We start from the raw sequence: 24,397 nt of genomic DNA, 5'->3' as shown, positions 1-24,397 counted from the left end.
CTCATGGAAGTACAGAACTTAAAATCCAGATGGGACTTCCTCGTCCTACTCCATCATTATATTGTATAAAGAAGAAACAGGTCCAGGAGACTCTTTTATAGTTGATATAAATAATAGAAATGTTAAAAAAGAATTTTAAGTAATACAAATGTTTGTTAATTTCAGGTAACTATCTCTACATTACCAATAATTTCTCAGTATCAAAAGGTGAAGTAATATTAATACCTTGAATGTAAAACTAAACTATTGGAGTAAGATCTTTCCAAAGTAAAGGAAAACATGGAACCTTATAGATGGTCTTTTTCCCAATTTACAGATTAGAAAACAGATTATCCAGAACTACATAACTAGTGTAAAAATTGGTCCACCATGTTCTTTGAATTTGCCTTTGTACTGCCATTTATTCTCACAATCTTATTAAGCTACACAGGAAGAAAGAAACTAGTACTACTGGAACTTCATTTACTTGACAAGTTTGAGAAATTACAACATGCTCTAAAGGACTAGTAGGAAAAGAGACAATAAACAAGTAAAACAAGCAAGAAAATTTTGGACAGTAATGTGTTATAGACTAACAGTACAACATAATATCAATAAATCATGAGAGATTAACTGAGGGAAAGTTGGAGTTGGCTTCTTTAGATAGCATAGTGAGGTAAAGTGAGCTTCTTTGCAAAATGGCATTTGAACTGGTACCGAAAGGATGAGGAGTGCATTCTAGGGAGAAGGAAGCAATACCAAGAGCAATGTCTTTGAAGTAGGAAAAAGCTTAGTATATTTGATGAACACTGTCATAGAAAAGGCATGAGGTGAGGCTGGGTAAGAACACAAGTCTAAATCAATGATGGCTTATGGAAGAAGTGTGAGTTACCTTAAATGCAAAGGCAAACCACTGAAGGATTTTAAGCAGGGAAGTGACATAATATATTAAAAATATACAACCTAACTTCCTTGGTGGCTCAGCTGGTAAAGAATCCACCCACAATGCAGGAGACCTAAGTTCGATCCTGGATTAGGAAGATCCCCTGGAGAGGGGAACAGCTACCCACTCCAGTATTCTGGTGAGTGACTTTCACTCACATACATATATATTCAGATATACATCTACATAAATGTAAGTATTCTGTATATGCTTGTGTTTGGACACTTTCCTGCATATTTGTTACATTTCAATTAAAAATAATTTAAAAAGAAAAACAAAGCCACCAATTAAGAAAAATATACAGCTAATGGAAAATAGGTTGGAGATGGAAGTATAAAGTCCTGGTAATTGTTAAAAGTTATATTAACTGAACAATATATTAACAAATAATTATTAACAATTATTAGAAGGTAACTGTTAATAATCCAAGTAAAAGATGATTTGGACTACAGTGGTGATAGTGTAGATGAAAGAGATAAATTAAGGATATATTCAGGAAGTAGGTTTGGTAAGATGTGCTACTGGTTTCATTGAGAAGGAAAAGAGGGAATTAAGTATTTTTGGCCAGAGCAACTAGTTGGATGGAGAGAAAATTTACTGAGACAGAAAAAATGGTGGGAAGAAAAAAAAAAGGGCTCTAACTTAGACGTACTACATTTCAGATGACACATAAAAGGAAATGTCAAGATGGAACTGCATATGAATATGGAAATGTGGGAAATATCTGGGTTGATATAAATTTGAAAACCAGGTAGATGGTTTTTAAAGTTACAGGTCTGGATGAGAGCATTTAAGAAGGAAAAAATTGAGAAAGAGAAGGGGGCTCAGAATTTACTTCTTACAACTTGGAATAACTATGCCCTGCCCATTGTGAGCTAATGACTGAAGAATGCAGGAAGAAGAAATACCCCTAAGAGGAGTAAAGCAGCAACCAGCAGGAAAAAACTGTTGAGTGTGAAGGGACTGGAATATTCTCTAGGTAAAAGATATTTATATCAAAGATTTAGCAGAATTTCTTATAACTGCAATAATGTGGAAACAATATTTACATTCAAGATCAGTAAATACATTATGATAATGATAAAATAAAGGGCAACCATTAAAAATTATGACTTTGGAAAATTTTCTAATGGCATGGGAAAACCTTCATTAATGCTGAATGTCTAAAAACATGATATAAAAAAGTAAACTATGATTCTTCTTGGTATTTATCTTTGTATCCCTTTATACTTCTATGTAACTACTGACTTGTGTATGTGTGAAAGTGTTAGGCAGCTCTTCCCAACCTCATGGACTGTAGCCTGCCAAGCTCTTCTCTGTCCATGGAATTCTTCAGGCAAGAATACTGGAGTGGGTAGTCATTCCCTTCTCCAGGTGATCTTCCCAACCCAGGGACTGAATTCGGGTTTCCTGCACTGCAGGCAGATTCTTTAGTGTCTGAGCCACTACAGAAGCCCAATATATATATATGTATATTTTTATATATAAAGGTGATAACTATGGACAGAGGTCCGTGACACTGTACAGGAGACAGGGATCAAGACCATTCCCATGGAAAAGAAATGCAAAAAAGCAAAATGGCTGTCTGAGGCGGCCTTACAAATAGCTGGGAAAAGAAGAGAAGCGAAAAGCAAAGGAGAAAAGGAAAGATATTCCCATCTGAATGCAGAGTTCCAAAGAATAGCAAGGAGAGATAAGAAAGCCTTCCTCAGCCATCAATGCAAAGAAATAGAGGAAAACAACAGATTGGGAAAGACTGGAGATCTCTTCAAGAAAATTAGAGATACCAAGGGAACATTTCATGCAAAGATGGGCTCGATAAAGGACAGAAATGGTATGGACCTAACAGAAGCAGAAGATATTAAGAACAGGTGGCAAGAATACACAGAAGACCTGTACGAAAAAGATCTTCACGACCCAGACAATCACGATGGTGTGATCACTCACCTAGAGCCAGAAATCCTGGAATGTGAAGTCAAATGGGCCTTAGAAAGCATCACTACGAACAAAGCTAGTGGAGGTGATGGAATTCCAGTTGAGCTATTTCAAATCCTCAAAGGTGATGCTGTGAAAATGCTGCACTCGATATGCCAGCAAATTTGGAAAACTCAGCAGTGGCCACAGGACTGGAAAAGGTCAGTTTTCGTTCCAATCCCAAAGAAAGGCAATTCCAAAGAATGCTCAAACTACCGCACAATTGCACTCATCTCACACGCTAGTAAAGTAATGCTCAAAATTCTCCAAGCCAGGCAATACGTGAACCTTGAATTTCCAGATGTTCAAGCTGGTTTTAGAAAAGGCAGAGGAACCAGAAATCAAATTGCCAATATCCGCTGGATCATGGAAAAAGCAAGAGAGTTCCAGAAAAACATCTATTTCTGCTTTATTGACTATGCCAAAGCCTTTGACTGTGGGGATCACAATAAACTGTGGAAAATTCTGAAAGAGATGGGAATACTAGGCCATCTGACCTGTCTCTTGAGAAACCTGTATGCAGGTCAGGAAGCAACAGTTACAACTGGACATAGAACAACAGACTGGTTCCAAATAGGAAAAGGAGTACATCAAGGCTGTATATTGTCACCCTGCTTATTTAACTTATATGCAGAGTACATCATGAGAAACGCTGGGCTGGAAGAAACACAAGCTGGAATCAAGATTGCCGGGAGAAATATCAATAACCTCAGATATGCAGATGACACCACCCTTATGGGAGAAAGTGAAGAAGAACTAAAGAGCCTTTTGATGAAAGTGAAAGAGGAGAGTGAAAAAGTTGGCTTAAAGCTCAACGTTCAGACAACTACGATCATGACATCTGGTCCCATCACTTCATGGGAAATAGATGGGGAAACAGTGGAAACAGTGTCAGACTTTATTTTGGGGGGCTCCAAAATCACTGCTGATGGTGATTGCAGCCATGAAATTAAAAGACGCTTACTCCTTGGAAGGAAGGTTATAACCAACCTAGATAGCATGTTTAAAAGCAGAAACATTACTTTGCCAACAAAGGTCCGTCTAGTCAAGGCTATGTTTTTTCCAGTGGTCATGTATGGATGTGAGAGTTGGACAGTGAATAAAGCTGAGCGCCGAAGAATTGATGCTTTTGAACAGTGGTGTTGGAGAAGACTCTTGAGAGTCCCTTGGACTGCAAGGAGATCCACCCAGTCCATCCTAAAGGAGATCAGTCCTGGGTGTTCATTGGAAGGACTGATGTTGAAGCTGAAACTCCAATACTTTGGCCACCTCATGCGAAGAGTTGACTCACTGGAAAAGACCCTAATGCTGGGATGGATTGGGGGCAGGAGAAGGGGATGACAGAGGATGAGATGGTTGGATGGCATCACGGACTCGACGGACATGGGTTTGGGTAAACTCCGGGAGTTGGTGATGGACAGGGAGGCCTGGCGTGCTGCGATTCATGGGTCGCAAAGAGTCGGACACGACTAAGCGACTGAACTGAACTGATACCCATGAAAAATGTTTCAAAATATTAGTAATTCTTATTGCTCAGTTACGGGGTAAAAGGTGTTTTTTCTTATATTTTTCTGGATTCTTAAAGTTTTTTAATAATGAGAATGCACTTTTATAATAAGTAAATAAACAAATACAAAACACCTGTGGTCAAAGCATTTATTCCTAGGTATCAATAAATAGTTACCTTTTCTGCCTTCTAGCTCCTCTGCCATGGCAAAAGTCCATTAGTTAGGTTATGATTTTAGAGTAACATAACCTACAAAAGAACACTGTCATTGCCTTTTACTGTGCCCCATGCCTCCAAATAAATGTGTTTAGTAGATGCGCTAATGAATGAACATTAATTGAGAAATACTTGTAACAATGGTAGTAACTCAACACATAATATACCCTACTTGGCCCCAGGTACCAAAGTATTCAGATCTAGGAATGAGGCACTAAATTACTACAAAAAGACTATACCAAGTAAAACAGTGTCATCATCATCATATTAGTTGCTATTACCAAAGATTACTGCTGAAGTAAGTAACTATTCCTTTAACCCTTTGAAAGTCTAAATAACCTTTGTTCAAACAATTTTTAGTTGCAAAGTTTCTTAATTAAGCTGTCACTGTATGCTGCTGCTGCTGCTGCTAAGTCGCTTCAGTCATGTCCGACTCTGTGCGACCCCATAGACGGCAGCCCAACAGGCTCCGCCGTCCCTGGGATTCTCCAGGCAAGAATACTGGAGTGGGTTGCCGTTTCCTTCTCCAGTGCATGAAAGGGAAAAGTGAAAGTGAAGTCGCTCAGTCGTCCGACTCTTAGCGACCCCATGGACTGTAGCCCACCAGGCTCCTCCGTCCATGGGAATTTTCCAGGCAAGAGTACTGGAGTGGGGTGCCATTGCCTTCTCCGTGTCACTGTATAAAAGTAGCAAAAAAATAATAATAGCAAAACCCAGAGAAATTAAATTTATAAATTTATGTAGCCTCTAAAAAAATAACAGGTTTATCTTAAATGACTACTAGTCTCTCCAATAATTTTTCTGTTTGTCATAAAAAATTATCTGTAAACAAATTATCTTCTTTCCCTAAAATTTCTGAGTACTCACAGGCGTTCACATATAAGACAAGTACAACCTGATGCTGATTAATGCATATTTTATTACATTAAAATTTTATGTAGACCAAATATTGGACTTTACTGAGAATGCTGATTTTTTTTTTTTCCACTTAGTTTGAGTTTCTTCTGTAAATACAAACTTCTAACCTTCTCATCACTGGTAGTAGATTCTGGGTGAGGTAAAGGACTATCCTGGTGAGTTGTTTCTACAACAGAGGGCTCCTCAATTTTGCTTCTTATGATGGGTGTTGCAAGAGGAGATAAATCTAGAGGCATCTAAAACACAAATTAAAGAAAGTGTTAGGAGTTTAAAAACAGCCAATCAGTATATCTAAAATAAGAAACTGTTCTGTCAGAAGCACTCTTTTAATTTCATGGTTAATAACATACTTTTTTAATGTCATCTTCCGAGGCTTTCTTGAACTCATTCTCAAATGGACTTGCCAACTCATTAAACAAACCCACTTCTTCACAGTTTTTCAAGAATCTTGTTGGTGTTGGGGTCTGATCTGAAATAAATGTCAATAAATAATTACACAGATTTAAGTATCACATAGGACTCTAAAGTATTTTAGCTAGTAAATTAATGAATTAGCAGGACTGGTTCAGTCAGCTGTTAATTCTCTTTGGAAAGACCTCTTCCTTTAAAGCAAACAAAATTTGGTTAAGTTCTTATTGCAGTTTAAGGTATTTCCTCCAACTTTATGAACAATAAAAGTATGAAAAGAATTCCTTCTTGTTCCTTATTCCACATGTTCTGAGTAGAGTGACATAAGCATCCTCTATTCAGATATACTAATATTATTATTTAACACAAATTAAAAAAAAATTACACTATTAAAACTTACAAATGCTTAAAATACATGCAATTTGGGGAAAACTAGGAAAAGAGCATGTATATTTGCTTTATCTTGGCCCTTCCACTAGTGTTCATAATCTATTATGAAAGCAAGCTTAAGATAAAACAATGTTGCACTAAAACACAACTGGGTGTACATGTGAGCACATATTAATTACAAACCAAATGCTAGTTAAGGTCTACACTGAATGAAAAACAGCATAGTTATGAATTTTGCCTGTTTAGTTTTATTATTTTCAAGGCTATTTGCTCACATTGATTAGGATTAATAGCAATTCAATTCTATTCATATTTTATATACTTTAGGGCATCAACTTTTAAGTTACATCAAGGATCTAGCCTAAAGTAAATAAAAGTATAAGGATGATTCCTGGTTTAAGATATAATACTCATAAAACCTTCTGTGAAATTAAAATATATATATTTGTTAACTACTGGGTCCCTAGAGTGGGCATTACTTACTGTTTTATCATCACCCTCAACCCAACATATACACAGAGTATTAATGTGTTTACTACATATAAATATTTAACACTAAAATGATCTATTTGTCATACACATTAGATATAATATAGGCCTACCTCAGACAGTAGTAGTATTATCAAAATTACTGAAGGACTTTTTGTCATCATTTTACCTAATAGTCTGCAATGTACATAACCTGTACTCCCTGAAAGACATACAAAATGGTATTATAATAAGGGCCCAGCATTCTTGTATCAACCTAGGTCCATCCATCATGACTGCAATAGTAAACTGAACCTAAATTTGACTCTTTTGTTCATGCCCAAAGGATCTGTCTATGCCCAAGAGAAGGTTCCTATTTTGTATTAAAGGGAGAGGAGTCTTAAAAATAAAATACATATGCAAAAATCACTTTCTATCAGCGATTACTGTAATGATCAGGCTTGGAAAGAAAAACGTCAACACAGGCACAATTGTTTAAGCATGCATATGGTTTTTAGCTCTTGATGATCAAATATATATCACACGCATCATGCACTATATTTATACAGTTATGCTATACTACTGATCTCAAATATATCTAATTAAAGAAAAAAAGTCAAGTGCTATGTTTAAATGTGTTCTACTTTTCTAGCGCATTAAATGTAAACAGATAGGAAAGTAAGTTCTAGAAACCAATCTCAAAATATTTTTGAGTTAAATGTTACAGAGAGAGATATGGCTCTAAGGCAAGAAGTTCCAGAGAAGGAAAGACCTTCATGCCCAGGGGAGTGCAACTTCCAGGCTGTAGTTATTTTGTTTGCATTTTTGGTTTTCTCTCTCAATATCTAATACACAGTATTTTAAAGAAAGGCATACCACACTCTTACCTGATTCCTTTTACTTATAGAAATGAAGATGTGCTGAATGTTCCCCTACATTTTTCCTAAACAAATTGTTTTTTGGTGAATTATCTGTTACCTCCAGTTTTTTCAAGACAAAAATCTTGATACTGAATGACAAGAATTATCTTTTTTCCTCATTATCATATGCAATGCTTATGAGAGATAATTTGATCTCAAGCTGGGTAATAATTTAAAAGTATTAATAATATTCAGTATTTAGGTATATTCTAGGCTTACAAATAGTATAACCTAAGCGTTACAAGAGAAAAAATTAACATGTTAATTTGAATATTTGTAATATATGACTGTGGTTATGACAAAAGAGCTGAAATTTATATAAGCATATTAAATTTTATATGAAATTATTTTATCACAATACTTCTGTGTGTATACATATACAGAGATGTATGCATCTATAAATACCCAAAAAAGAGGTAGCTGACAGCATGGAAGGACAATAAACCAATGCATGTACTGGGCTTCTCTTTTCACATACTGAAAGATAATCATACATTTAGGTGATACAGTATGTTCATAGGAGCAACATATGAAAATAAAAAGCATTGATTGAATTTAAGCCCCCTTTATTGAGAGCATTTTACTAACACAGATGTTTAGTCCAAACAGAAACATAAACAAAATCCTAATGAACAAGTCTGCTAATTGCTTTCTCCAACAGGAGGAGCCTGATCATTTTCTAGCTTCACATAGCACTGTAAAGCAGATGTAAACAGCTAAAAGAAACAATGACTAAACATCACGTTAATTGCATTATCAGTTAAATGTAAATTCTGGAAATGGTAATGAATGCTCCCAGATCCTAATTAACTTCCACAAAAAATGATACTGAAGTCTACATTTGAAAACTATACAAAAAAGTGAAATGAATGGTCAGCAGGAAACATGAAAATGTAATGGGTAAAATACATGTTGCCAACATTTATTGTAAATGAAGTCATTGGAATATCACCAGACTATATTATTTACAGAGAATACACAAAAATTGTGCACATTCCAGGTGAAATATGTATATAAGCTATTAATAAAAGCATATACTAACCAGCCACAATGACACTGTCATTACGTGCTGGACCAAATTTCAGTGTCATCTCATGTTTATGTTTATGGACAGCCAAATGATCCTCGTTGGTAAAACGCTGTGGCAAAAAGTTTTAAAATATAGTTAAGATTTTCAATTTGATCAAATAAGTTAAATGATAAGGAAATTTTCATTTCCACAACAACATGTAAAACCACCATTAACAAAGACATAGCAGTTTGTTAACTATAAAGAATCTACTGTTAGTATAGATAAACATACTAGGTCTCAATCATAGAGAAACTCATTACCCAAGAATGTGCAATACTGATAATACTAGGTCACATAACTCATTTGAGAGCATTTAAAAACAAACCTGAGGCGAAGAAACTTTACATAAATTTCATTAGGACACTAAAAATAGGCCACTGTTAATTTTTGCCATATCATAGTAGAAATATATACTCCATGGTATAATGACTTTTGAAGAAAGTATTGTTATTTTGCTTAGATTTCAGGTTACTTACCACTTTTAAAATGAGAACTTTCTTATAAAAATATTACTCCTGGACAAATTAAGAAGTAAATCAGGTGCTTTATGTTACCACATAAAAAAAGAATGCCTTGATTATAATCCAGCAAAGAAATAGCAGTCAATACAATAAAGCAATTCATTTTAAAATAAAAATTTTAACTTAGAATAAAGTGGTCTTATATTTTTTTCATCATACTCTTATATAAAAAAATGAAGCAAAATTATTTCTAAAGCTACACTTAACTTGGATAGGTCCTACATGCTAAAGGTGACATTTATGATTACAATATAATAAATACATTGTTTAAATATCTCCTGTGTCTGGATATCAATCTTTATGAAGATGCTCCTTATCTTTAGCAACATTTACAACTGAATATAGAGCACTTACTTTTTAATTTCAGAGAAATAATTATAAAATGTCAAATTAAGAGATCTATACTCACTCTCTAGGCTATATCCTTAAAAATGGGATGCTAAAATACAGCTTTAGGGTTAACCTTAAAACAATGTAAAAGAAAGAAACATTTCTATCTACGATGCTTTCTTTTCTAAATATTAAAAGAATGACCTGTATCATCCTTAGCCCAGCCCACAAGCCCACTGTAAAAAGGGGCTTTAATCCCTCTCATTTATATCTGATTTTGCTCTGCACAGTACATGTTTATAGCACCCAGCAATATTATATTGATGTTTTCATATTTCCTTTCAAGTAGACTGAGCTCCTACTATTTCAGTTTCCCTAAACTTAACATATAGTAAGTAGTCAATAAATGCTAACTGAAAGAATGAACTCTTTACAAGTAAAGAACTAAATCTTCAAGCCCAGTCTAAAAGAAACAAAAACCACCAAACCACAGACTGTTCCTAAAGGTGAATTAAGCCTTCATTTAATTTGGTTATATTGTTTTCTCATGTAAGTATGCTTTCTACTAAGTCTTTAAGTTACTGTACACCAGTGGAAAATTATTAATATGTCCCCTCTTCGGAACCTGTTTGTACTCCCATTGAAGATGAGTATCCAGATGCAAACAGTAACTCTATCCCTTGACTTACTCATTTACAATTGAAACAATCACTGAGCAATCATAATCTAGCTCTGCCCTACGCAAGTGCTATTTCCCTACTGCTTTGTCATTATGTATAAGAATCCTTTCCAAATTTGGAAAAATAAGAAATAGTCATCCTTTAATAGAGTTTCCAATAACGAAGCTTTTGGAGAATGAATATAGCGATAGCATCTACCAGCACTACTTCATTGCTTTTTACTTTGCATTACAGTTTTGAATGTCTTACAAGTATCTTAAAGCAAGATTCACTTTATGTTCCTAAGAACCTAACAATGTGCCTTCTCCTCTGAAGGCAATCATTAAACATTTGCAACTAAATGCATTTTAGTAGAGGTCTTAGATTTTAAAACAGCAAAGTCAGCATAATTAACAGAAGAGCTTAGAAAGTTATCTCCTAGGAATTTTACCCCAACGGTATCCTCTGCTTAGTTATTGGTTTGAACACAAATATTCAAATCAAACAGCAACTACATATACAATAAATAACATTATGTTTTGTATGAAATATGTGAAAATAGCAACAAGATTGATTCTAAGTGAAAAGTAGCAGGTAAAAGGACCCTAAAATACATTTAAGATCATATGAATAGTAAAAGGAGAAATGCCAGGAATATGAATTGACAAAGTTTCAAAGAGAACATAGGGATCAAGTTTATCTAAATGCTATTTATAAAGGAATTGTTAATCATATAATATTTCTATACATGGGTAAAATACATTGAAATTGATACTTGATACAAGTGAGTATCAAGTATCATGGATCTATATCATGATATAGATATGATCTATATCTATAACCTTGCCTATCATCTGAGAAGACTTATTTACCTCTAACGAGAAACTCAAAACAGTGTCAAAAGGCAGTCACCAGGAATAGATATATATATATATATATATGTAAAATGCATTATTTTTTCAACAAATACTTACAAAGCAGCTACTACAACTAATATTTTTGCAAGAATCTATTTGAACTGCTTTTCCAAATTAAAAGGTTTATTCTAAAAATAAGTTTTGTAGAAAAATAATGATACTGCTAGTAATAATATATTGAATTCATACAATTTCTTTCTTCCAGGCAATTGAGAGCACAACTCCAATGAAAATGTTATACATGTGCAGTTTTGTTAAGTAAGAAAGACTTTGAACATACAGCTGAATAAACAATGGGAAAGGCAGTCAAGAAAGTTAGACTAGGCCAACAATCTCTCTTACAAGGTTAAAAAGGAAGGGTAACCTGACAAACAGGAGGGGTGACTGCAGCCATGAAATTAAAAGACGCTTACTCCTTGGAAGGAAGGTTATGGCCAACCTAGATAGCATGTTTAAAAGCAGAGACATTACTTTGCCAACAAAAGTCCGTCTAGTCAAGGCTATGGTTTTTCCAGTGGTCATGTATGGATGTGAGAGTTGGACGGTGAAGAAAGCTGAGCGCCGCAGAATTGATGCTTTTGAACTGTGGTGCTGGAGAAGACTCTTGAGAGTCCCTTGGACTGCAAGGAGATCCAATCAATCCATCCTAAAAGAGATCAATCCTGGGTGTTCATTGGAAGGTCTGATGTTGAAGCTGAAGCTCCAATACTTTGGCCACCTCATGCGAAGGGTTGACTCATTGGAAAAGACCCTAATGCTGGGTAGCATTGGGGGTGGGAGAAGGGGACGACAGAGGATGAGATGGTTGGATGGCATCACCGACTCGATGAACATGGGTTTGGGTAGACTCCGGGAGTTGGTGATGGACAGAGAGGCCTGGCGTGCTGCAATTCATGGGGTCACAGAGAGTCGGACACGACAGAGCGACTGAACTGAATGGGGGTGAAATAGTTACTTACATAAAAAATTAATTTAAGCTGGGGTATTGGAGAAATTTGTGATTCCAAAGTGTGAACACTCTTATCAGAATTAACTTAAGAAATCAGTCATTCTGCATTTAGTACAGGCATTCATATCCATGATGTAGAGGCTGCTGCTGCTGCATCCCTTCAGTTGTGTCTGACTCTATGCGACCCCACAGACGGCAGCCTACGAGGCTCCCTCGTCCCCGGATTTCTCCAGGCAAGAACACTGGAGTGGGTTGCCATTTCCTTCTCCAATGCATCAAAGTGAAAAGTGAAAGTGAAGTCGCTCAGTCGTGTCCGACTCTTAGCGACCCCATGGACTGCAGCCTACCAGGCTCCTCCATCCATGGGATTTTCCAGGCAAGAGTACTGGAATGGGGTGCCATTGCCTTCTCCAATGATATAGATAATTATTCCTAATTTAAAACATTAAGTAGGTATTAAGTTATAAGGTCATTAGGCCAATAGCCCATTTTACTACTTCTTTCACAAATTTAAGTACTCTAACTTAATACCAGGGAGTTACTGGTCAAACACACACACATACACACACACTCTCCCACAATTTCATTGAAACTTAAGATTAAATAAAATGAAATCTTTATCTCTTTTAAAAAAATAGTTATAGTGTATTAACATTTCACCAAAGAAAAAATTTTCAATGAGAGCATCACCAAAAGCAAAGCTATTATCAATAAAATGTAAGAATTTCAATGTTAAAAGAGTCTTTCACTAAATTATCTCAACTTTGTCTCTTTAACCAAATTCAATGAAACATCATGTTAAAATAAATGAAATTATCAAAAGTCTATCTATAAAATACCTAACAGTGACTGAGACATAAAAAAATTTAATAGAAAGAGCCAACAGTTAAAAATTTTTGCACTGATTTCTATAGGTCTCTCTGAAATAACATTATCAACAAAATATACTTAAAATTTAAAAAATCTGTTTGACAATTTAAGTCCATTAAGTGTTTTAAAGCTAAAATTCAAATTTTGAATAATGTTAGCTAGTGACAAAAAATAATTGGTAGGCTGCAGTCCATGGGGTCGCTAAGAGTCGGACACGACTGAGCGACCTCACTTTCACTTTTCACTTTCATGCATTGGAGAAGGAAATGGCAACCCACTCCAGTATTCTTGCCTGGAGAATCCCAGGGACGGCGGAGCCTGATGGGCTGCCGTCTATGGGATCGCACAGAGTCGGACACGACTGAAGCGACTTAGCAGCAGTAGCAGCAACCACCGTCAGATTGGTGCTTCTAAAATCAATGCTTAATAGAATTTTTGATTTCCTAGTATATTACTATTTGAATCTAGAGAGAGACCATAACCATTCCTGTTCCAAGCAAGATTTAACAAACGGATGATGCTGACCTTGGCCCAGTTATCATTTGGCCAGTAACAGTTATAAGGTATTACTATAATATAGATTAGACTATTTTAAGTATCTCAGAGAACAAATATATGCCAAAAAGTTATTAGTACCTAGGAATGAAGTGTTCATGAAGAGAACAATACTTAAAGTTATTAGTGAAACTAAAAAATTGTTTTAGCTTTTAAAAACAATACGAAAACATGTATGAGGAGCCTTAAAAATGTGTATACATTTTGATCCAATAATTTGGTTTCTAAAAATGTATTTTGAGGAATTAGAGAGATGTACATAAGGGGTTATACAGAATATTCATCACAATGTTGTGATTTTTTTAGGCCATAATAATTAATTTTTAGGCCATAAAAGAGGAATAGGCAAATAGATTTTGGGACATATTGTGGCAACAGAACACTACATAGGAACTCAAACTCATGTTTTCAATTAGCACACAATATGTTATACTATATAATGTATAATATACTATGTAGTATAGTATAATGCTATACTGTATACTGTATAGTATAATACTATATAATGTCATCTGCATACAAATAGAATACAAATTAATACATGCGGTATGAACCCAATTTTGTTTGAAAAATAAAACGGGGGAAGGACTTAGGAAATGCACCAAATGTTAACAGACATCCTCTCTAGATTTTACTTTGTCAGCATTCTCAGTGATACTTTTGTAATTAAGAAAAAAGAAAAACTTAATGTTCACTGAAAAAGATACATATACAAAGACCCCTACTGAAATATACCTTGAAGGCTAAACATTCTATTTTGGGATATTTTGCTATAAACATAACACAAGAGTAGGCTTGATTTCACACTTATCTCCAGTGTTCACAGGTTCTGTGACTGAGAGGCATTCAATAATGTATTTGATTGTGCATGTGTAAAATGAGGCCAGTAGCACCAATTTCATAGGGCTGGTGCAGCATTAAATAACATAACCCATATAAGCTTCATAGCACAGTGACTAAGTTTAAAAATGTTAGTATCATTATAATTGCTTTTATTACTACAACAACTATTACATGGAACTTTAATTCCTCCAATCTTTTTTGAAACAAGTTGGAGCACAAATTTAGACATGGTATGATAAACACTTGATAAATATTTGAAAGCTCTATTCTATGGTTCACAAGCAACTTCTGAGTTTCTCAGGTAGACCTTTTTTGTTACTGTTTTGAATAAACTTTTTATTTTGGAAAACTTTTAAATTTACATAAAAGTTGCAAAAATTGTACACAGAGTTCCTATACACTCCTTACTCAGTTTGTTTCCCCTAATGTTCTCATATTATTGTGGCACATTTATCAAAACTAAGAAACCAACACTGATATATTACTATTAACTAAACTCAAGACTGACAGCTTTAGTATTGCCCAGCTTAACCAAACTCTGGCTCCAAATGACTTTTTGTTATGTTCCCAAATTCAAAATCATCTCTGAAAATTATATCAAGGACTGCCAGCTATCCCTTAATATCTATTACTCTTTTTTCCTTCAAATTAAGAATTTCTAAATTTTAGGTAAGCACTTGGCTGCCCAGAACAAAGACCACATTTTCTAGCCTTCTCTGCAGTTAGGTGGCCATATTCTTTTGGGATCACAAGAATGAGTGAAAATCATTTGCATTACTTCCAGTTAATGCTCCTAAAATGATAGGTGTATACATGCTCTTCTCTGCTTCCCCTTCTCCCTCCCTTACTGCTGGAATGTGGACTTCATGTTGAGCTGAAAAGCCATTTTGGACCTAAAAATGGAAGTAGCATGATGAGGATTACAGAATCAGCCAACCGGGGACTCTTACTTCCTGGTTATTATATTAAAAAACAAGCTGATCAGTCTGCTGTTAAGGTTGATTCTTTGTCTCAGCCTGCATCCTAAGTAATACAAATCTCTTAACAACAATATGCCATAGCCTCTAAAGATAATTTCTTTTGTGCAATGGAATATACAGAAATGTAGTTTTTTATGGTAACTGTATCAAAGAAACATGTTTGTACGTCTAAGTTTTGATATGGTTCCTTTTCTCTATTCAAACCTTCCACACCTCTTCCCGACTTTTCATTCTGTTACTATGGATAAATTGTCCATGGTCCTTTCTAAGGCCAGTCCTTCCCCATGAACACTGGATCCCATCCTCTCTGAAGGACCCCATTTCTGCAACAGTTCCTCTCTCTGCAGTGTGAAGTATGCTGTGATAGTCGCACCTTAAAATTCAAAACAAACAAAAAAGCTCCATCTTTAATCCTCCTCCAGCAGTATTTCACTGTTCCCTTTAAGCTAAATTACAAATTAAAGGTATCTTATAATGTCTCCACTTCTGATTCTCCACATTTACTCTTCAGGCTAACTCCAATCTCATTGTCGTCACTGCTCTCTCACTGAAGCTACTCTTATCAGGGTGTCTTAACAATCACCATATTTCTAAATTCAATAGTAAATACTGAATTATCCTATCAACTATATGACTACATTGTTTCTCCACATTTTGAAATACTTTTTCCACGTGACTTCCAGAACACAATTTTCTTCATTGTCTGCTGCTTCTCTGCCTCCTCTGTGTCCTTCCCCTCTTTCTGACTGCTAAACACTGGAGTGCCTTAAAGCTTAGTTCTCATCCTTCCTCTCTATACTACTTAAAATATAGAAGCAAAACCGAAGAAATATGGGGATTATGGATTATCAGGCAAAATGTATTCCTAACTCTACCAATGGAAAAACAATTATTACCAGACATCAAGGGAGGAGGAAAGGAGAAGTAAGAAGAAAAATGAGTGTTATCTCCTTTCATAGTAGGGAATCTAAAAAACTATTCTAACTTAATATTCTTCATATTTTTAAAAAATATTAAGTCTTTTAAGCAATCTCTGATACACACATGTTCTTATATTCAGCAATAGGTTGCTTTTTCTTCTGTTGAATTTAAGTAAATTAAAAAAAAAATAGTGTAATAAACCCCCTTGGTACACTTCACTCAGCTTTAGCAATTATCAACCTATGATCCATCGCATTTCATCTCTACTCACAATTCACCCAATGCATTTTTTCTTTTTTTTGAGACCAATCTCAAGAATTATTTTACCTAGAAATATTGCAGTATTCATCTGTGGCACATTGTAAAACATGGCCACAAATTCCTTTTGGTATGATATATACCCTCCTTCCTTTGCCATGTGGTTAACGTTGGTTCTCCCATCCAGAGGATGGTACCTATTTCTCCACCCCTTGAGTCTGAGCTGGTCTGGTGACTTGCATGATCAACAGAAAGCTAGAAAACTGATGCCCTGTTACTTCCAAACTAAAGCTTCAAGGAGCTTTGTAGTTTTCAGCTTCTATTCCCATGGAAAACTGCTGTCCAGCGATTCCCAGGTAACAAGATATAATGAACATATATTTAATAACCTTGGCATATGTGTTTTCATAGTTTTGACATAACATTTGTGGGACAGAATCCCAGAAGTGGGATCGCTGGGTCAAAGAGTAAATGCATTTGTCATCTTGCAACTTAAACCAGCAATGACGGAAAGTGCAAAAGGAGTATTTTTAATATGATTAAAGTAAAATGGCTACTGCTTTGCCAAAAATATAAACATTCTGATGGTAGAAAATGTCAAAATAATAATAGATTGATTTATAGACAGCATCATTAGATGGAAATGTTGCTGATATATATACTGAGGAAGAACAGTGGGTGACTTTTAGGCCTGATAAAGTTCTGGAACACCCCTGCTATCTGCAGAAGACTCTACAAAGGCTCTCCTTCCTATTCTTCGTAGGCTGAGGGGTAGTCTTCCTCTCAGTCTCTTCGCTATTTGTGCCACGGATTGGGCATGTACAAAGCAGTCTGCTATAAGAACTCAAATAATGAATATCAAAAAGTTCCCAGACTTCCTGGATCTGGTATTAAGGTGAATAAGCTCTGGCTTTACCCCTGGGATGTGTTGTGTAATGTTCCATTTGCCTCATCTCATCAGCTAAGGAACCATTAATAGTGTCTATAAACGGTATGGATGTGCTTGAACAGATTGCATAATTTTCCTCAGCAATTTTAAAATATTTTCTCAACCTGAAAACTATCTCATTTCCACTTACCTTAATTCCTCTAATTTTACTGAACTCATTCTCTCACTGGCTCTATCTCCCAGTTTTGGGGTTGAGGTACCAAAACCCGGGAATGTTAGATGTTACTAATTTGATCTTGGGTTCTCATCCTCTCTTATCTTTTGCTGGCATTTAATCTTCATTTGGTTAAATGCCAAATGAGAGCTAACCTTCATTTAACCTTATTTCTTAAGTAAATTTAAATGCAATGCTTTTTATTAAAAATGGTGTATATATTACTAAAGAGTCAATCACAAGATGACAATTCCAACTATTTTAAGCAGAAAAGAATAAGACAAAGAATCAGGGACTTGTCTGAGACTGAGTTTTCAAGAATGATTCCTACAACAACACAGCAAAATTGGTCCTGGTCCAAAGGCTGGCTTGAGAAACATACTGTATTAGCTATAATCCAGGGGTTACAAAATTATGCTTTCTCTGTACAGTCCATTCCAGCAAAATGGACCACCTTTCTATTTAACTCAGTCCCAAATCCAAGGAGTAAATGTAATTTACCATTATGAGTAAATCATATCCCAAAGTTTAGTGGAAAAGGATTTTGGAAATTGCTTTCCTGAATTTATAGAAAAATATATGCAAAATTTATCTCCAAAATATATGTCAAATCAGTCTATTTCTCTATATGTCCATTACTACCACCTAGTCAAAGCCACCATTATCTCTCACCTGACTGCTGCCAGTCTCTACTTTCCCAGCTTCCACTATTAGCTCAGCAATGGCTTTTCATTCCTCTGTGAATAAAACCCAAACACCTTAGACCACAGTCAACAAAAAAGCTCTACAGGTTATGGGCTCCTTTTATTCCCCTACCTTTCTGACCTCATCTCCTACCCTTATCCTAGTTAATCACTATTACATTCCAGTTACAGCAGTCATCTTTCTGTTCTTAAACACACCAAATCCATTTCTTCCCTCTTGGCCTTAAACTTGCTGTTCTTTCACTCTGAAAAACTCTTCCCCAAGCTATGTGTAGGATTTGCTTCCACATCTTTAGTCAAGTGTCACCTTATTACAGAGGCCAACCCATTTAAAATATCACCCAACTCTGGTAACTTCTACCTTTATCTTGTGAAAGTGAAAATGTTAGTCGCTCAGTCATGTCTGATTCTTTGCGACCCCAAGACCAAGCTCCTCTGTCCATAGAATTCTCCAGGCAAGAATACTGGAGAGGGTAGCTATTCTCTTCTTCAGGGGATCTTCCTAACCCAGAGATTGAACCTGGGTCTCCTGCATTGCAGGCGGATTCTTTACTGTTTGAGCCACCAGGGAAGAATCACTTTTATTCTGTTCAACATCTCTGGACATCATGTAAACTAAAATCTTTAGATACCACTACACCCTCACCAGAAGGACTAAAATTAAAAGACTATCCAAAACAACCCTGAAAAAGGAGAACTAAATCGGAGAACTTACCCTAAGTGACCGGAAGGCTCACTATGTAGCTAGAGTAATCAAGACATATGGTACTAGCATAAAAGTTGACAGATTGATGAAAAAACAGAATAGTAGCTCAGAAATAGATCCATGCTTATACAAACATTTGGTTTTCAAGAAAAAGGATGAAGCAATTTAATGGAGAAAGGAAAAATCTTTTCAACAAATGACACTAGAATCTCTGAAAAGCCATATGGGAAAAAAAAAGTGAGCTTCAACTCCTACCTCACACTTAACGCACAAATATTAATTCAAAAGGCAAGAGATCTAAATGAAAAGCCAAACTTTCAGAGGAACATGAAGCAGAGTATTTTTGTGTCTTAAAGGTAAGCAACAGTTTCTTAGATAAGTCACAGAAAGCAACAACCAAAGAGAAAAAATTAACACATCAGACTTCATTAAAATTAGAAACATCTGTCCATCTTTTGATGGACAGATTATTTTCATATTATGAAAATCAAGTTGGAAACCAGAGACATAAAGAAAAAATTGAAGATGGACTGGTATCCAGAATACTTAAAGAACTCATACAACTCAATAATTAAAAGACAACCCAATTTAAAAAAAACAAGCAGAAGATCTGAAGATATTTCACAAAAAAATTAGGTATAAAAATGGCCAATAAGCAAATGAAAAAGTGCTCATCTTTTCATCAATGAAATGCAAATTAACACACAATGTATCAGTATACACCCAATGAAAATGGCTAAAATTAAAAGAACCACACCAAATATTGGCAAGGATATTATACAACAGGACTGCTCACACACCGCTGGTGGAAATATTAAGTGGTACCTCCCTTTTAGAAGTAGTTTGACAGTTTCCTATTATATGTAACATGATCCCACCACTACCCTTCTGGGTAGTCACCCAAGAGAAAAGAAAGAATGTGTTCATACAAAGGCTGGTACTTAAATATTCACAATAGCTTTATTTGTAACAACTAAATATTGGAAATAAGCCAAAGGACCATAAACAAGTGAATAAATAACTGCTTGTGAATTAAGGAAATATTATTCCTCAATGAAAAGGAATTAACTATTGATCACATAGTATGGAGAAACTGTAAATTATGTGGGAGGAAAGAATCCAGTCAAAAGTACATACTATATGATTCCATTTACATAAAATTCTAGAAAATAAAAACTAACCTATAGTGACAGAAGGCAGAACAGAGGTTGACAGGGTTGGGAGGGGTGAGAGGGAGGCATAACAAGCACAGGAAAGTTTGGGAGATGATGAATGCATTCACTATCTGAATTGTGATGGTTTTATGGGTACAAACATATGTTAAAATGTATCAAATTGTATACTTATAAGTAATACACAGTTTATTGTATATAAATTATATCTCAAAGTATCAACTAAAGAAAACGAATGAGAACCAAAGAAACATTTTAATATTTATGATTTATAGTTTGTATATTTAAGTACTCTATAATTTTACTACATATTAATTTTTTTGTTTCTCAGTGTCTATAGTTATTTTGAGATTATTATAACAATACTAGATTAATAATTTAATGGTCTATTGAAAAACACTGAAATATCTTCTGAAACACTAAACTATTATTTTCTGAAAATGCTTCCACACAAGCCTATATAAAAGATTTTAGACTTAATAACATTAGTATATTAGTGATACACGGTACATTAGTGATTTGCTCAGGGTAAAAATTAGTTAATTTCACAAGAGTTCAGCAAATAAAACAATTTTCATACAAGATAATGTATCTGATTTCCAACTGGGCAGTTTACAATGATTTTCAACCAATAATGGTCAAATGAAAATACTTTTAAACCTTGTGTTTTCTCCAGGTTTTCCATCTTTCCCTTACAAGACTTAACTTTTTTTTTTTCCACATTTAGATTGTATTCTTTAAAATTCAGATATGCTACGGAGGAAAAAATTTTTTCTCCAAATTTTTCTGGGTTATTTTCATTCTAACTCCAAAATTGCACCAAAATATCATAAAAGAATCCCCTTAATGACAACATTCACTGTCCTAAGTGTTTAATAAATGTGAACATACCAAATAATTTATTTATTACCTGGCCACATCCAGGGGCAGTACATAGAAAGGGTTTGTCATCACTCATATTCCACAGGTCCTTGTATTGCCTATAATAAAACATTCAGAGATGGTTAAACATTTTACAGTACAGATTTTTAAATAAAGAACTTAAAATGTAATATTACTTGATTTTCATTAAGCATTTTACCTTTTCTATCTGAATGTGAAATAAAAATTTTATTGACGTTTTAACCCCATCTTCCATTTTCTTATTATGAATAAAGACATGCAACATGCAGATTTTACATTATAGAAAAAATTGTTAAGAAGTCTGATCTATTAGGTTAAACCTTTCCTGTTCAGTAGCATAAGTGCAGAAAGAATGAAATAATTAGAAGATCACTACTTTAAATACCAATGAAATAATGGACTAGGCAACTCTCATCAATGTCTGATAAAACCATCAGGAGCAAAGGTGATGGGAGCTTCATAATGGCTGGGTCAGGTCGACAGCATCTGAACTCACGGGTCAGTGTTAAGTTAACATCACTAAAAGTGGGACAAATATTGTGAGTCCCCTGATGAGACAACAGAAAGCACATGAAATATTCGTGGTGGGGGACAGGGGGTGCAGCTGTGTCCAAACCTGAAATCTAATCAAGCTTTTCTAGATTCTACTACAGGAAATAAAGGAGATAGAAAAAAACACGTCAAACAACACTGCTACTGCTGCTAAGTCACTTCAGTCGTGTCCGACTCTGTGCGACCCCATAGGTGGCAGCCCACCAGGCTCCGCCGTCCCTGGGATTCTCCAGGCAAGAATACTGGAGTGGGTTGCCATTTCCTTCTCCAGTGCGTGAAAGGGAAAAGTGAAAGTGAAGTCGCTCAGTCATATTCGACTCTTAGCAACCCCATGAACTGTAGCCCACCAGGCTCCTCCGTCCATGGGATTCTCCAGGCAAGAGTACTCGAGTGGGATGCCATTGCCTTCTCCCAAACAACACTACTAAGATGCAATTAGCGAAATTCTACAGCACAGAAGACCTGGTGTCTCCTCAAAAATAAATGTCATGGGGAACAAAAGAAAAGAGAAAGTAGAGGAGAACTGTTTTAGGTTAAAAGAGGTTGAATAAACCATATTAAACAGAATACAATATGGGGACTTTCCTGGATCCTTAAACCAAAAACTACAAAAAAGACATTTTCAAGTCAACATTATTTTCCTACTTTTTGATTTAAACTTGAAAGTTCCCAATCAGTCCTTCCATTCATTAACTTGCAGGTTTTTATTTTGTTTTTGCTTTCTTCCTACAAATTACATATAACATCTATATTTGACTGAACTAAAAATTCTGTAAAATTATTCCTTTTTCAACACTAGTTTGTTAGCCTTTCAGAAACATGTAAACTTCAGAAACCTTTCAGAAAAAGTCCTTCACAAACAGAGATGACAATCGCTATAACAGTCAGATTTGGGAAGTGCTAGAATATTTCTTCTGGGAGGCAGGACTTTTCAAAGACTTAATATGTTCAAGGGAAATGACCAGAAGAGCACCTGGAATACAGTATATCTGCCACATCCATTTTCTATCTGAACCCTTTTTCACCTCATGGGACTAGTATTATTTGGAACTCATTTAAGGAGAAATCAAAACCCTAAAATATATAAATTTATGTTTGTCATAGTTAAGTGTATTTTGATGCTCTATTTAATAATTCAAAAATACAACAGGAGTATCAGCTAAACTACATACTTTATATTTCTTTATTTATTAAAAAAACATGAACTATTTATCTAGAAATAACCTATGAAAATACTTATAATCTACAATATGAAAAATAAAAAAATTTGAAAAATAGCCCAAAAGACCAAACATTGCATACACACCTGGCAGAATTCACATGTAACTTGAATTTCATAAGCTGAACAACTTATCACGTCCTCTTTTTCATGGCAAGGATACTGAAAAATGAAGTGGTTTCACACTATTAAATATTTAGTTTTGAAACACTTCTGGAAACATAGTAAAAAATAAAAACACTCAGATAATTACACTCTCTGTAACTCCTGTCATCCAAAAACCCACTCACTATTAAGAATCTTTACAATAGAGCTCTGCTCCTAAACTAAGAACACCCATATAAATGCAAAGTACATCCAACTCCACCATAAAGAAGGTAAAAGAGAAAAATTTAGCTTAGCCTTTAAGGTTGTGGTTGAAGGGCAATAATTAAAAGAGTGAAAATCCTGACTTTTGAAGTCTAGTGAGAAGACGAGCTCTCGTATTTCAAAATACCTATTTAGAAAGCTTTAAATTTTTTCAAATGCAGTCAGTGTGGTCTGGTTCTCAGCCTAATTCATCAAAGTCTATTTGTCCCACAATGCAGTTGAAAGAGCTCCCTCTTCCCGAACTTCATAGCTTACTTATCTGATGTTAGCTTAAGGATAAGTACAACATACTTCAACTACTAGGGGAGTGTCTCATTTTAAAACCCAGCTAATACTCCATTACATTCACTGAAACCCCATCTAGTGGCAAACAGACTTAACCATATGCTTACCCATAAAAGCCAATGGTACATAAGAGAAAAAAATTTGTTTTTACATAATTTTGCTTATAAATGTGGTAAAGAATGTCCTGCGCAAGAGAACTGCGTAATTCCTGTGGCGAAACGTGCAAATAGCTACAGTTCTGACTCCTGGAACCAGAGATGATATAAGAGATACGAAAAAGAAAGTTTTTCTCCTGAAAGAAAGAGAACCTGTTAGTTCCTCAGTCATCTTGACTCCTTACAGCCCCAGGGCCTGTTGCCTGCCAGGCTTCTCTGTCTATGGGATTCTCCAGGCAAGAATACTGGAGTGGGTTGCCACCTCTTACTCCAGGGAATCTTCCTCAACCACGGATTGAACCTGTGTCTCTTGTGTCCCCTGCACTGGCAGGTAGATTCTTTAACCACTAGTGCCACCTGGGAAGCCCCCATTAAATATTAAGGAATGAATAAATTGCTATATGATATGAACCAGATAAGTTTAGATTATGTTACCTATCTCAATAAACTCCTAAAACTATTAAGAAGATGCAGTTCTATTGCTTTGAAAAATCAAAGCAATATTTAAACTCAGTTAAGTTCAGGAAACATTTAAACATGAAACACACACAAAGACACAAAGGTGAAAAAACAAACAGATCCTCTACTCTGAGAAACTTTTAGTCAAGCAGAAGAAAGAAAACAGAAATTT

The 24,397-nt window shown here is 35.2% G+C and overlaps 1 protein-coding gene across 24 annotated transcripts in view; it reads right to left on the bottom strand.

The window, feature by feature from the left end:
• The window catches only part of ATF2 (activating transcription factor 2), an 84,597-nt gene that overhangs the window by 35,349 nt on the left and 24,851 nt on the right, over positions 1-24,397 (bottom strand). For 11 of the 24 annotated variants that reach the window (XR_014080862.1, XR_014080861.1, XR_014080863.1 and 8 more), the window contains 5 exons: positions 23,045-23,119; positions 21,194-21,263; positions 8,766-8,862; positions 5,888-6,006; positions 5,645-5,773 (listed from right to left, as the gene is read on the bottom strand). Coding sequence is in view for 20 of the 24 variants with exons in the window: in XM_081585378.1 (XP_081441504.1) it covers positions 5,645-5,773; positions 5,888-6,006; positions 8,766-8,862; positions 21,194-21,263; positions 23,045-23,076 (447 nt within the window). In the remaining 4 variants the exon portion in view is untranslated. Of the gene's footprint in view, positions 1-5,644; positions 5,774-5,887; positions 6,007-8,765; positions 8,863-21,193; positions 21,264-23,042; positions 23,120-24,397 lie in introns of all 24 variants that reach the window. The other 13 variants (XR_014080864.1, XM_081585383.1, XM_081585384.1 and 10 more) reach the window with 3 other exon arrangements.

This window comes from Giraffa tippelskirchi, chromosome 3, assembly GCF_054371585.1.
Source record: "Giraffa tippelskirchi isolate mGirTip1 chromosome 3, T2T-mGirTip1v1.2.pri, whole genome shotgun sequence".
Lineage (NCBI taxonomy): Eukaryota > Metazoa > Chordata > Mammalia > Artiodactyla > Giraffidae > Giraffa > Giraffa tippelskirchi.
This window is presented reverse-complemented; position numbering and strand designations above follow the sequence as displayed.